The 14,170-nt window shown below is 35.3% G+C and overlaps 1 protein-coding gene across 2 annotated transcripts in view; it reads right to left on the bottom strand.

Annotated features, from left to right (window-relative positions):
- The window catches only part of LOC138334781 (uncharacterized), an 81,669-nt gene extending 67,772 nt beyond the window's left edge, over positions 1-13,897 (bottom strand). Inside the window, exons 1-6 of one of the 2 annotated variants that reach the window (XM_069283506.1) lie at positions 12,460-13,897; positions 11,543-11,965; positions 10,451-10,494; positions 8,501-8,731; positions 4,971-5,192; positions 4,174-4,204 (exon numbers count right to left, since the gene is read on the bottom strand). In XM_069283506.1, the coding sequence (XP_069139607.1) occupies positions 4,174-4,204; positions 4,971-5,192; positions 8,501-8,731; positions 10,451-10,494; positions 11,543-11,965; positions 12,460-13,798 (2,290 nt within the window). In that variant the 5' untranslated portion in view covers positions 13,799-13,897. The remainder of the gene's footprint in view (positions 1-4,173; positions 4,205-4,970; positions 5,193-8,500; positions 8,732-10,450; positions 10,495-11,542; positions 11,966-12,459) is intronic. The other variant, XM_069283505.1, reaches the window with a different exon arrangement.
- Positions 13,898-14,170: the final 273 nt, after the last annotated feature.

The following is a 14,170-nucleotide window of genomic DNA, read 5'->3' as shown; positions in this document are numbered from 1 at the left end:
AGGCCTAATATGTATGTGGTGGTTCTTTGATATCAGTTGATATTTCAAATGGTACATCATTCTGTAGATCTATTATGGTCAATTGATACAATTTATAAAACAAAAATATACAAGCACATCTAAATCGGATCTGCAGGTTTATGTACAAAAAGTGCACACTATTTTTAGGACACATATCGTAATAGCTTAAAATTTTATTGGAGGGGTATATTGTGTGTCTGGGGTCATTTTATTTTTCCCTGCGTAGACTAACCTACATACACTAATAGATACACAATAGAAGTTATGCTATAAATTTTGCGCCAAGTTGATTGGTTCATCTTCGACAACACGAGACTTCATTTTGCATTGATATTGTGCAAGTGTAAGATATTTACCTTTGTTTTGAGCGCTAGTATAGCCTTCGATCATCTTCTTAACTGCAAATGTTTTAAGTCAGTTTCCTTGACTTATCTTAAAGTCAACACATTAAAGATGTTATAAAACCCCGCTTTGTATGCAATATTAAATTAAAAAGCAGACATTCAATTCAATATTTTAATCATTGTGGTATGGGTTCACCTTTAATGATAAATCATCCACTGTGAAATCTTTAACGGTAAATCTACCGCGGCTAATTATTGCACGGCTAATTCTTTAATGGTAAATCTTCAGTGGCTAATTCTTGCATGGCTAATTCTTTAATGGTAAATCTTCAGTGGCTAATTCTTGCATGGCTAATTCTTTAATGGTAAATCTTCCGCAGCTGATTCTTGCACGGTTAATTCTTTAATGGTAAATCTTCAGTGGCTAATTCTTGCATGGCTAATGGCTAATTCTTTAACAATAAATCTTCCGCGGCTAATTCTTGCATGGCTAATTCTTTAATGGTAAATCTTCAGTGGCTAATTCTTTAACGGCTTATTGTTTAACGGTAAATCTTCCGCGGCAAATTCTTTAACGGTTATTTCTTTAACGGTAATGTCGATCTTGAACGACTTTTTATTTTCCGTTCAAGTGTTATATATTCTTAGTAAAAAATCTTGCACGGAGTTGGGGGTCCCATATGGCTTTCCATACATATCAGTTTAACAAACTTTGTAAACATTCATCTGATCATGCTACAAGCCCAATATCAAGTTTCTAGGCCTCTTCGCTATTGGAAAGAAGGCATTCATAGATAGCAATCCTAAGCATGCTACAGTCTAAATAATAGGTCTCTAAGCCTTTTAATTACTGTGAAGAAATCTTTAAAGGTTTCAGCTATTTGATCCCTGTGACCTTGAATAATGGTCAGGCCATTCATTTGAGCAAGTTAGTTTCGTTTTACAAGTATAAGTTAAACGTCCTATATACAATTACAAAAATGTGACAGGTTTGTTCAAGGAGGAAAGTCAGAGTACCTGGTGAAAGACCACTGACTAGCCAGAACCTGGTTACTGCCCCAAATGGGGTTCAAACTTGTAACCCGATGTTTAGGCCTTGTGATAATATCATGGAACACTTTAACCACTCAGTCATCGCTGCACCTCATATCATTTTAATAAACTTAACAGTATAGCACTTCATCTGAGCATACAAGTGTACTACAAGCCCAATATCAGGTCTCGAGGCTTTAAGTTATTGACTAGAAAACATCAAAAGTTTTTAGCCTCTGTGACATGTGTGACCTTGATTGGGAGTCAATCAAGGTCATTAATTTGAACAAACTTGGTAACCCTTTATCCCAGCATGCTACCGGCGAAATATAATTACCATGGGCCTTTCACTTATGTTAGTTTAAGGACAGCAGATGATGACGAGTGAAGCACGATGACCATCGGGTCAGGTAACCGAATGAAATAATCTTTTCTTTTACTAAAAAATCAAGAACTCGTCTGAACAAGTTATTTTCTTATAAATTTCACAATGGTAATCTTTAAAATAGGTTAAGGTAATTCAAGTGAACAACCTTCACCAAGAGTGATATAGGCCCAATATCTGAATACTTCAGGTCTTTAACTTATGTAAAAGTTGTTTCGATGTTGACATAAGATGTCACGTATTTGACTGCTGTGCTGTATGATAGCCTTTCATCCAAGCATGCAAAAGGCCTATTTTCAGGTCTCTAAACCTCTAAATTATTGACAATGAGTCATTTTCTACTTGATCCTTGAATGAAGTTTAATTGTAATAGCCTTTAATCCGAGCAATATGCCACAGGCCCAATATCAGGTATCCAGGCCACTTGGTTAGTAATAAAATAATATATTTAAGTGAAAATGAATCAGTTGTACAAGTAATGTAGTTCGATCTTGTTCCTAGCATGCTATACAGACCAAATATCAGGTCTCTAGGCCTCTTAGTTATCGACAAGACACCATTTAAAGGTTTTTGCCTATTTTAAACCTCGCTGACCTTGAATGAAAGTCATGGTCATCTATTTCAGCTATTTCAGTAGCCCTTTATCCCAGAATGACATTAAAAGTGCCAACAAATTAATTAAAAACTTTACCCTGTGATGTAAGATAAATGTCAAGGCCATTCATAAGAACAAACTTTATCCAATATAAGGTCCCTATACCTCTTATTCATTGATGATAAGTTGTTAAAAGATTTTAACATATTCAACCTTTGTGACCTTGAATGAGTGTCATTAATTTGAAATAATATGGTAGTCTGTACATCCCAACATGCTAAAGGCCAAATTTAGGATATCTAATACATTTAAAGATGTCGATCATTTAAAGATTTTTTATTTTTTATTTTACCTCACACACCCCTTCCTCATTGCTCAATGGTGTTTCATGCCACATTTGTTTACAATCAAGATTAATGTAAACACTTTTTAAAAATGTCTCTGACTTAATTTGGTTAGTCAAAATACATGTAGAATTATATGACTAAAGGAGGTTTAAAGGAAATGGAATGACAGACTGATTGAAGACATTAACACCACTTCATCATGGTATATGTGCACAGCATTTCGGGTCAAGTGAGCAAAAAAGAATATCATTCTATAAAATAATACTATAAAGCGCTCAAGTGTATAACTTATATAAACTAAATATGCTATCAATTTTCAACTAAGGACACTTTTTATGTTACAAACAAAGTACTAATATGTTAAATCTGTTTATAAACATTTCGAGAAATTAACGTTCTTTTTGCTAACAATTACAGTGAAATTAATGTCCTTACTGTATAATGATGAATTATCCCAGAAGATAAGGAGACTTTCAGCTTTTGATCTCTCAATCTGTCCCAATGTCACCCAAAGGTCAACTGTTCCAATCCTCAGCTGTACTCCTGTCTTTTCTGATGGTAGAACTGGTAGCATGGCTGTGGAAATTACCCAGGTATAAATAATGGAAAGTAAAATAAAGAATGAATAATAAATCACTATTATACCTAACCTTCATTACCTAACTTTCATTTAGAATGTTCTGATTGGATCAAACTTAATCATATGTGACATTGAAGAATTTAGATCCCATATCTAGAGGGATATTTGCCCACCATAAAATTATCTATATCAATATCTTCTTCTCTTCCCTTTCATAATTGAAATGTTGAATACATGTAGGGATTTTTATGTTACATCTGCATACCAGCAACTCACTTCAATTGACTGGACAAAAGATGGCGGTGTATAACGGGGGACTACTGGTGCATCACAAAATGCCAGAATTATATATAGGCTAATACTGACCAAGAAACCCCTACATATAAAAATTCAGAGCAATAACAGTAACACACTTACCTATCAATTCAAAATTCAAGACAGTTACCTTTTGGCATAATATTTGTTTCAAAATTGCAATATGCACCACCTTAGGGAACCAACATGAAAAATGTGAGACAGGTCCCTAAGGTGTAAGAGTGCTCTCTGAGAAAAAGCGGTAAAAAGCTCCAAGATCGAAGATATGGCTGCAGCTTGATGACCATTATGTTGTCCAATCAGTCCCAAATTGGAACATGCATACCTTGGCCCAAAAAGGAACCTTAATATCTAAGATTTGAGACAGACCCCTTCAGTTGTGTACCATGGAGCTCGGAGGTGCTAACAATTGTGAGCAAATTCAGTATGAATGTGATTTAACTTGTCTACCACTGTTGGTGGTCACCATGGTGAACCAGAATGGTTTCTCGTGACACTTCAGGCCAGGTGACCTTATAAGCACTTGTCAACATTGATAGTGTATAAACACTTACCTTTAGGTTTTCTATCTTCGTCTTCAAATGCCTGAAGGAGATATATAAAATATATCAATCTATTAACTAGCATTGTAATATATTAGCCAGTGGCTAACTAATACCTCTTTGCTTACATTCAGACTAGGGCAACCAGAATTTCTTGTTTATCAAGTAATCAATCTGCTTTTGTAACAATGGGAACCAAATCAAATTACATAAATATTTTAATTTGAAAACTACATCAGTATGCTACAGGCCCGATATCAGGTCTCTAGACTTTTTATTCATCCGCAAGACGTATTTTAGCCTTTTTCGACCTAGTGTGATCTTCAATAAAGGTCAGGGTAATTCATTTGAACAAACTTGATAATCCTTTATCCCAGCATGCTACAGGCCGACCAATATGAAAACCCTGGTCATTCGGTTATTGAGGAGAAGTTGTTTGAATGGAAAGTTTATGCATGACGGATGATGACGGATGAAGCATGATGACTTCAGGTCATGTACGACTAATAAAAAGAGGCCTTGGACTATTGGGGAAAATACAGTAGTCAAATGAACTGAAAATGCTCACCTTTTCTTCAACTAACAATTAAAGCAATGTTTTCTAGAAACTCTTTAGCAGAGGTTGTAAGTTTCTGCTATATTTGATAGTTGTGACTTTGAATGAAGGTCAAAGTCAAACAAACTTGGAAGACCTTCATCCCAGCATGCTTCCTAATATCACATGGAAAATATTTGTTCCTCTTCCCCCGAAAATACTTTTAAGTGTTTACATTATTTATGCATTGATATTTAAGCAGTTTCTTAATTACCTTGATAGTGTCCCTGTCTTTAGGATAAACCACAAAGTTGACACCCTCAACACAGGAATCAGGATTTTCCTGGAAGTATTTCTTCACTGTATCAAACATGGTGTGGGCCACCAGATCCTTTGGGTAACCTAGGTTACCAGTTCCCAGAGCAGGAAATGAAATTGTCTTGCAATTCCTCTTGTCAGCTTCCTTAAGACAGTTCCGCATAAATTGTTCCATGACCTAAAACAAAATATATGATAAATAATCTGAAATGAACACATTGCTTCAAATTGCTCAAGGAAAGACATAATAAAAGATACAGATAACTATCCATACCATCCACTTATTGAAGCATCAAACCATAATTCTGCTACATGTCAAATAGGACTGTAGCACACAGCAGATCTATTCTAGTTTTATAAAAAGATTTCAATCTTTATATCTTCCATTAATTAAAAAACAGGAAAATTTGATGTAAATTGAAGGTTTTGTTTGTTACTGCATTTTCTACCAATAATTAAAGGACATGCAATGACAATGAGAAAGTGTCAATTTTTAAGAGCTATAAAGTATGAAATCCTGCTGTTGGTACATGTATGAAAAGTCTATAGATATAAAAGAGGTCCAGAGGGCCTGTGTCACCCATATGGCATGTTAAGACAAATCTAACAATGTCATATTGAAGTATTGCTTCAATATTTATCTTATAAATCTCAATTATACTGCTATATAGATATGTGAGAGGAATTTCAACTACTGAATTATAAATGCTTTAAATACTTTGCTGAACAAGGTTTTTTTCACATTGTACCCGATAACTTCCACAACTTGAGACCCATGACTCATCAACAAACATCCTTAACTTTAAGGATCAATACATTGATTTAAAATTCCCCATAAGAAAGTATTACAAAAGTTATGGCAAAAATTCAAGTGTTATATTATATAGGATCAAGCCTTCCTTAAAATCTGCAATGCTTTCATATGATAAAATTTAGTTTAAGAAATTTCTTAAATTTAAAAATCAAAATAAATTTAATTGGGACCTGGTTTATACAAAATTGATTTCACTTGACAGAAAATGCTGCTGACCAAATATGAACCACAATCTTCCATTGAAGTTCCTTTAAATACTCTACTTGGACCTATATCTCCCAGCCCTTAAGGACCTTATAGTTTATAAAAAAAGAGATTCCCTTTCAGTCAAGGATGATGCAGTCCACTTATGAACTGAATACTAATTTCATTCCTACAGAAGAACGATTTTGACACAATCTTTTCCGTATTGGGCCATTTGGGAGTCCAGACCTTTGGTCTATACAATATTTATTCTCTTTCAGTCTAGGATTCGGCAGAATAAATACGAACCAAATCTTTTCAATCCCACAACAGAAGGACTTGAAAAATTTCCTCTATTTCTGTTATTGGACCATATCCTTGCAGTCTCCAGGGAGCCCAAACTCTTGGTTTGTATAAAATGTATATGTATTTCCTTTTAAGCCAATAATGCTGCAGACAACATTCAATGTACGGTATGAGCCATATCCTAGCTTGCATTGGATTCCTACAGCTGTACGACTTAAAAAAATGTACTTTATCTATTGACCCTTTGGTCCCTGCATGGGGAATCAAATCTTTATAGTTCACACAATATATATTCAATTTCAGTCAATAATTTTTCGTCACTATCAGCTCTGTTTTTCCAATCTGATTATAACACGGATCCTTACTATCTGCAGCGTTGGAAGAGTATCTGACAATATCCCATTAGGGGTCATGTTCAAGTGACCTTTGGATATGGCCAATCCAATTGCTGCTGCCAGAATCTTGAATGTGACTTAAAGGGGACAAAATCATTTGAAAAAGCTGTCAGAATTATTTTCGTGTACAAAGTCATCTCGCCCAAACAGCACAACAAAGGTAATTGTATATGTATAATTGGAAGAAATGGTATTGTCAATTAATGAAGCAATGTGTAGAAAATGCATTGGATATATGAAGTACATGTGGTACAAAGGTGATCCAAACAATACCCCTTATGGGATGTTGTCACGATTCCTCTATTGAACGAAGTGGTTATAAGGATATGTATTTCAATCAGATTGCTGTTGTTCTTGACCAGTAGCAATTTAAAGGAAATGTTGACAAACACCACACATACAGACTGACAGACGGTCACGACATATGAAATCGGAAAACAAATAGCATGCCATGAAAAAGATCTCCTGGTCTGAAAGCTCATTGTTAAATTGGATCGATATCAATCCAGGCCTTGGATTTCAAACTCGGTTTACCTTCCCCCAGCTAGAATGGCCAAATTTGTTTACATTTGATGCAGAACTTTATTACTAGTAACAAATCAAAGGAATTACAACAATTTCCCCTTTATATTAGGCCCCTCCCTTCTGCCCAAGATCGATGTGTTATAGCCAAGATTTATAGAAAACCTTGTTACCCGTTACCAGTTACTTCTTCTTAGACACCGTAGTTAGCTAGTTCCAGCTAGTTGTGGTGCGTTTTGTTCATTTACTAGGTTGTTGTCCGGTTGTGCCATATAAAAACTGGGGTAAAACTTGCAAGGTACTGAATTCCAGTGAGTGTTTAGTCGGTTTTTAAACAAGTTTACCTCTAAGTACTAGCTGAAGACATTGTAATAACTTGTCTTTATCTAGTTTATCTATTCCATTCAGAATTTTATAGACTTCGATCACATTGTTCCTTTTACGTCTATATTCTAAGGAGGGAAGTCGCAAGTCTTCATTTAAGTAGAGATTTAAAGGAAATGATGAGAGATGACTGACAGAAGGATGGATGAGACATAAGACATTGGACAATACAGTATAACACACACTGTGTAACCTTACCTTGAACCAGAAAAGCTAATACATTAATAAAACAAGAGGCCCAAGGGCCTTAACGGTCATCTGACTATTGGCACAAAACAATATAGTCACAGTATACAGAAGTGGCTAACAATTAAGGCAATACAATAGACCCCTTATTTATGCTACAGGACTATGCAATATCAGTACTCAAGGCCTCTTAGATTTGACCCCTGTGAACTTGAATGAAGGTCAAGGTCATTTATCTGAACAAACTTGGTAGCCCTTCATACCAGCATGCTGCAGGTCCAATATGAGTACCCTGAGCCTTTCCGTTCTTGAGAAGAAGTTGGTAAAAGATTTTAGCCTATTTGACCCCGTGACCTTGAATGAAGGTCAAGGTCATTCGTTTGAACAAACTTGGAAGCCCATTCCTCCCAGCATGTCATAGGTCAAATACAGTCCCTAGGTTTCGGTTATTGAGAAGAAGTCGTTTGAATGAAAAGTTTACGGACGGCGCAATTGGCGACAGATGGTGCATGATGACAATACATTGTAGGTCATCCTGACCCTTTGGGTCAGATGACCTAACAATTAAAATGAGAAATTGATAGAGGACGATCTTGACAGGATGAACGGATGATTTGAAGTAGAATTCACAAAGAATACTGTTGAAGTTCATGCATTAACAGAATTTTCAATATTTCACCTCTGACATATATGTACCTCCATTCTATTCATTCTTTCTGTTGAATAGTGTGGCAGCGCTCCATGGAAGACATATGTACATTTCAGTTTGTAGCCATGAGTGACAGCTATCTCTCCATGTTTCACACCACCATAATACTGGTTACAGCATTGCTGTATTTCTCGTCCCGCTGCCTTCAGTATTGACAGAGAGACAGCACCTTGGTCCAGCCTTAGGTCTGTCCTTGTTGTGTTCACAATGACTTCACTCTACAACATTACAGTTATTTTCAAATAGAGTAAGGGATGCAAATATTAGCAGCTATAAGCATCAACAATAGATGCCCTTTATTGTGAAATTTACTTAGAAGAAGCCAATTACTAATTACTGCCCGAGTTATGTCCCTTTGTTAGTTTCAAATTATTCAATATAGAGGGCGCTGGGCAATTGACAGACCCTTTCAGAGAATCAATGATGAACAGTAAGGCATATACACTTGTAGACATTTAGGATACCTATATTGATGTTTATCAAACTTAATGTATTCATTTCAAAAGATTTTTTCCCTCAAACCTAGCTATCCTGTTACTGTAGATTTTCGATGGATTTCTACTGCTTCGGGTTTTGATTTATTTTGCGAATTGCAGTCCTTGTGAATGTGCATTGGGTGAAAAGAATATGAGCATCATACATTCTACTGGCAGCTTATGGATTGTTTTATCTTCAAATGCCTATATTTGATGCTAACTGCTCTGAAAGATTCTGTGGATCAGTTGAACTTGACTACGGACTTGGGATTGTTTTTGCTTGAATAATCTAATACTACATTTCTGGACACATCAAGAATTGTTGCCACTTCAAGTTATAACGATTATTTAAGGAATGATTTTTATTTTTTGTTGTTTACTGGTGTGTAAACTGCATTTGTTGGACAGATATTTCAAATGACGTGCGTTGTTTAAATATCTGTCTAACAAATGCAGTTTATATATATACACCAGCAAAAAAAAAAGATCATTCCTTATATTTACATTTCAACCGCCTATTTCTTTTAAATTTTATGTTCCTATAAAATAAAAACCTCGGTTTTTCAAGGTTATGGCTCTTAAGATAATTTGATGGGGAATGTTTAAATTTATAATTGTCAAGTTCAGAAAGTACACAAAATATAGTTCCACAATAACACTATCTTTTTCATTCCATTGATGCACTATTTTTTTCAAATATTTTATTTTCAGAAATTTTATTTAAGATATTAATTGCATTCAAATTGTTTAATTGAAGAATTGAAAATACAGAAACAATATTAATATCAGCCAAATCTGATGTGCATTAACACTACTTGCAGAAGTAAGTGTTCTGGTGTATGTATTCTTGTGCGACAACCGACTGCATTTACACAAATGTAAACAATTTCTCAGTTGGTAAGAAATTAGCAAAGAAAAAACGGAAATGTACATTTTTGAGTTTTACCTTGAGTCTATGGAAAGGTATTTCCTATTTACTATGCTTTAGTAAATATGATTTGCCGTTTCCTCCCATGTGCTCAACAATTGTATGAGGTCACGGCAATAGTATCATGACGTCACGACAATAGTAGTGTAACGTCATAACACTAATGAAATGACGTCACAATTGACAACAGCAACAATTCATTGAGATCACATCATCCTCGCTAGCATTAATAACACGTCATTTTTAGAGACTCAAAGTGATGCACAGGGTAAGAGAAAAAGAATCATTCACCCTCTTAGGGGTGAGACAGGAAATCTCAAACCCTCTTGGTAAGATTCTTAAGCTGTCAAACACTCAGCCTCGTGTTTGACACCTTAAAAATCTTACCCTTGGGTCAAGATTCTCCTGTCTCACCCAAAGAGGGTGAAAGATTCTATTAATCTCAGCAAGAGTATACAGCTATTAATACATGTAAATTAAACATTTAATATCATAATTTTCACATAAAGTCATATAATTAAATCAGCTGTTACCGTCATTTTAGCAAGTTCTCCTTTAACAAGATGAGGTTTCCTCTCTGAAAAAAAATAGATATAATAATTATACAATAATCTTTTTTCATTTCATTAACTTATTTCATATATAACAAGAGGCCCAAAGGGCACTAACAGTCATCTGACTATAATTACAATATATTAAGGAAATGAAGTACACAGTAAATTGTTTTATTCCAGAATGTTATAATTAAGCCCTATATCAGTTTGCTAGGTTTCTTTATATTAGGTATTGAAAAAAAGACCAAAAGTAATATACAAGAGACCCATGGGCTTTAACGGTTATCTGACTATTGGCACAATACAACACCTCAAAGAATATAGTAGTGGTAAACAATTAAGGCAATACAAAAGAACTCTTTAAGAGAAGTCCAGGTTTGGATATATTTAATGAATTTGACCTTGAATGAAGGTTATGGTCATTCATTTTAATAACCATGACAGCCCTTCATGTCAAAATGCTACAAGTCCAATATCAGTTCTATAGGCATTTTAGTAATTCACAAGAAGTTATTTAAAGATTTTAGCCCCTGTGACCTTCAATGGCGGCCAAGGTCATTCATTTGAACAAACTTGGTAGCCCTTCATCCCAGCATGTAACTGAGGTCCAATATAGAGTCTCTAGGCCTCTTAGTTATTCCCAAGAAGTCATTTAAAGATTTTAGCATACCAGGTATTTAATCCTTGTAACCTTGAATTACGGACAATGTCATTCATTTGAACAAACATGATAGCCCTTCATCCCAGCATGTCACAAACACAATATCAGGTCTTTAGACCTTTCAGTTATTCACAAAAATTTGTTAAAAAGCCTATTTGACCCCTTTGACCTTGAATGTCAAGGTCATTCATTTGAACAAAATTGGTAGCCCTTCATCCCAGCATTCTACAAGGGGTTATACTATACATCAAAAAGAAAATTTATATAAATGTGAGGTGCTGTAGAAAACCCATTAACAGCCTAATGCTGAAAGGGCACAATTAAACTTGCTTCCTCTCAGCAAGGCCACAATTAATCAAATAAATGTTTTAAGGATGCTGTCTGTACAAATGTATTACCCGGGTACATACCAGCTTCACTTCCATCAATCACTTCATAATCGTCAATTTCTTTTCCCTTGTCCTTTATAGTGACAGATTTGTCATCGTTGAAGCTTTCATCTATGATATTCCTTATCAGCTTAAACTTCTCCTGGTCACCAGTGAAGTAGGAACAGGAACAGGCCACAGCATTGTCATGCTTCAATACATACAGAGTGTTCTTCACTAACAGTTTACATGCCTTTTTTCCATCCCATCCACTGTTCCTACAGCTGTCCAAAAGGATTGTTAGAGAGTTGACCTTTCTTTCAGCAGCTGCGGTAATGATTTCCTTAAACATTGTTTGAATTGTATGTTTTTCCTTGTTTACTCCTTCTCTCCATTTAGGAATTGTCAGAGTAACAACATACTGTTTATCGTCATGAGGCGGAAGCTTTACTCCACTTGTGGGATCTATAAATCAAAAGCATTTGGGTCAGTTACGAGTTTATGAATTGAAGGTTATTTCTACCTTTCAATAAAATTTAAAACATATTGGATAATCTAATTTGGATTACTAATTGAGGATACCGTTAATTACCCAGACTAATTTCGACCCTGTGATACAATGTATACGGTAGATCTATAGATTAATATTTTTGTTTTATTATGTTGATCTTCACTAATGAAAAGTTTCTACAAACAATTTTCAGTAATTAATATGAAATTATCTCAAAAGACCTACAATCTTAATTTTAGAAATGGATTTAGTAATAATGTTGCAACATGGTACCGGAATAATCAGCAATGCAGTGAACTTTAAAAAAGATATATACTGAATAATGAAATGGGTCATATTTCTTGCACATATACTTATACCATATTTGTAAACATACCATGTAAGCCATAATGATTAGGTACTGTGATATCATACAATTTGGTTAACAAGATGAATTAAATCACATTACCTCCTGTCTTTAATTCCACCAAAATATTATCAGGTGACGTCCTGCTATCCCCACAGTACAATGCGACATGCGAACCATCCCCCAATCTCCACTGACGACTCGTCAGACTTGCAACTCGATGTGTGGTTGTTCCTGTTATGTCAGATCTTGATGGTTTCTCTTTTGCCACACTGACCTCCTTTTTATCTATGGTCACTAGTGTTCCTGTATCCCCACCAACTCTCAACATTACATCCTGTCCTGGTTTGGATTCAAAAAACTCTTTACAGACCTTGTCCTTTAAGTGAACCGATTCTGATACTACCTTAGCTGTCCGTTTCTTCACGTCCTCACAAGCTTCCTCAAGAGTTCCTGCCGGTCCTTTAACTATCCACCCTTGTTTGTCATGGTTTCGGATAGGACTGATTTCAACACCATATTTCTCTCTAGCGCTGTTAAATTGATCATGAAGGACTTTAGCACACAGCTCTATAGTCAGATTTCCTTCGGGTGTATACCTCAAAGATTTTGTTTTTACTTCTAAGAAATCTGCTTTCATTTTAGTCATAGATTCTAACACATGCTCTGAAATGTCAGATGTACAGACAATGTTCACTAGGCTCTCCGTTACTGTTATAGCAACCTTATCATGATGTTTTTTCTGTAAGTTACACATCTCTTGCTGGACATATGGGGAATATACAAATAATCTCCATGTTGAATCAATCTCAAATTCTTGGCAGAAAATGGCCACTTGAATTTCATTGAGGATGTCACTCATGTAATCTTGCGTAGCGTACACTCTTGTCGTATCTTTATCCTGTTCCAGATGACATGATATTCCCTTTCGTTTGATATGGTCCTTTACATAGTCCAGTACACCACTGACTCTTAGCATGCTCATCTGCTCAGGTTTCATCACACTGGATAAATCAACTCTGTCCTTCTCTATTTGCTCCAACTGATTTTGGATTTCTGTTGAAACTCTATCAACAGTCCCCTTATCTCCACTGATATGAAGGCAATGACCATTACTTTTATCTTCCAATTTGATATTTTTTAATTTATGTTCATAATCCTTCATTAACTGAATGGATGTCCATATTTTAGCTGGAAGTCTCCCAAGCTCTAATGTAGCAGTAAAGTTTGTCATTGGCTGATCGCCCTCCTTTCTAGTTGGGTGATCAATAGGCTGTGATTGGTCATCTGTCCTTGAGGTTGACATATTAACTCCCCTTGCCCTATCACCTTGCCCTCTAGGTAGATATTCAAAGGGAGTTCTATGCACATCTGTCTCATCTGGACTCCTGTCCATGATTTGATCCTTTGGCTCACCTGGTAACACCTGAGCTGTATCCATGACATTTGGTGCCAACTGTTCCCCTGTAATGTGTAATATTTTGATGAAATGGTAATTTCTTTTTAGTGTAATAATCTATAATGATATAATAAAACTGTCAAATAACAAGAGGTCAAGAAGACCTGTAGTGTATCACTCACCTGCTGGTCAATTCAGTAATTATGATAAAAGCTCATATTTCAAATAACAAACACTTATCTTGTTAAAATAATTTCAATTATGAATTCAATTAACACAAAGCTATTTGTCCCATTAAAAAGACATTTAAATATTAAGATATTTAGATGCTACCAGTCAAATTGTTTTAATTCTAAGTAGTGGTTTTCAAGATGCCATTTCTATAAATTGTTGATGAAAGGACGACAAATACAA

The sequence above is a fragment of the Argopecten irradians genome, chromosome 11 (assembly GCF_041381155.1).
Source record: "Argopecten irradians isolate NY chromosome 11, Ai_NY, whole genome shotgun sequence".
NCBI classification, from domain to species: domain Eukaryota; kingdom Metazoa; phylum Mollusca; class Bivalvia; order Pectinida; family Pectinidae; genus Argopecten; species Argopecten irradians.
This window is presented reverse-complemented; position numbering and strand designations above follow the sequence as displayed.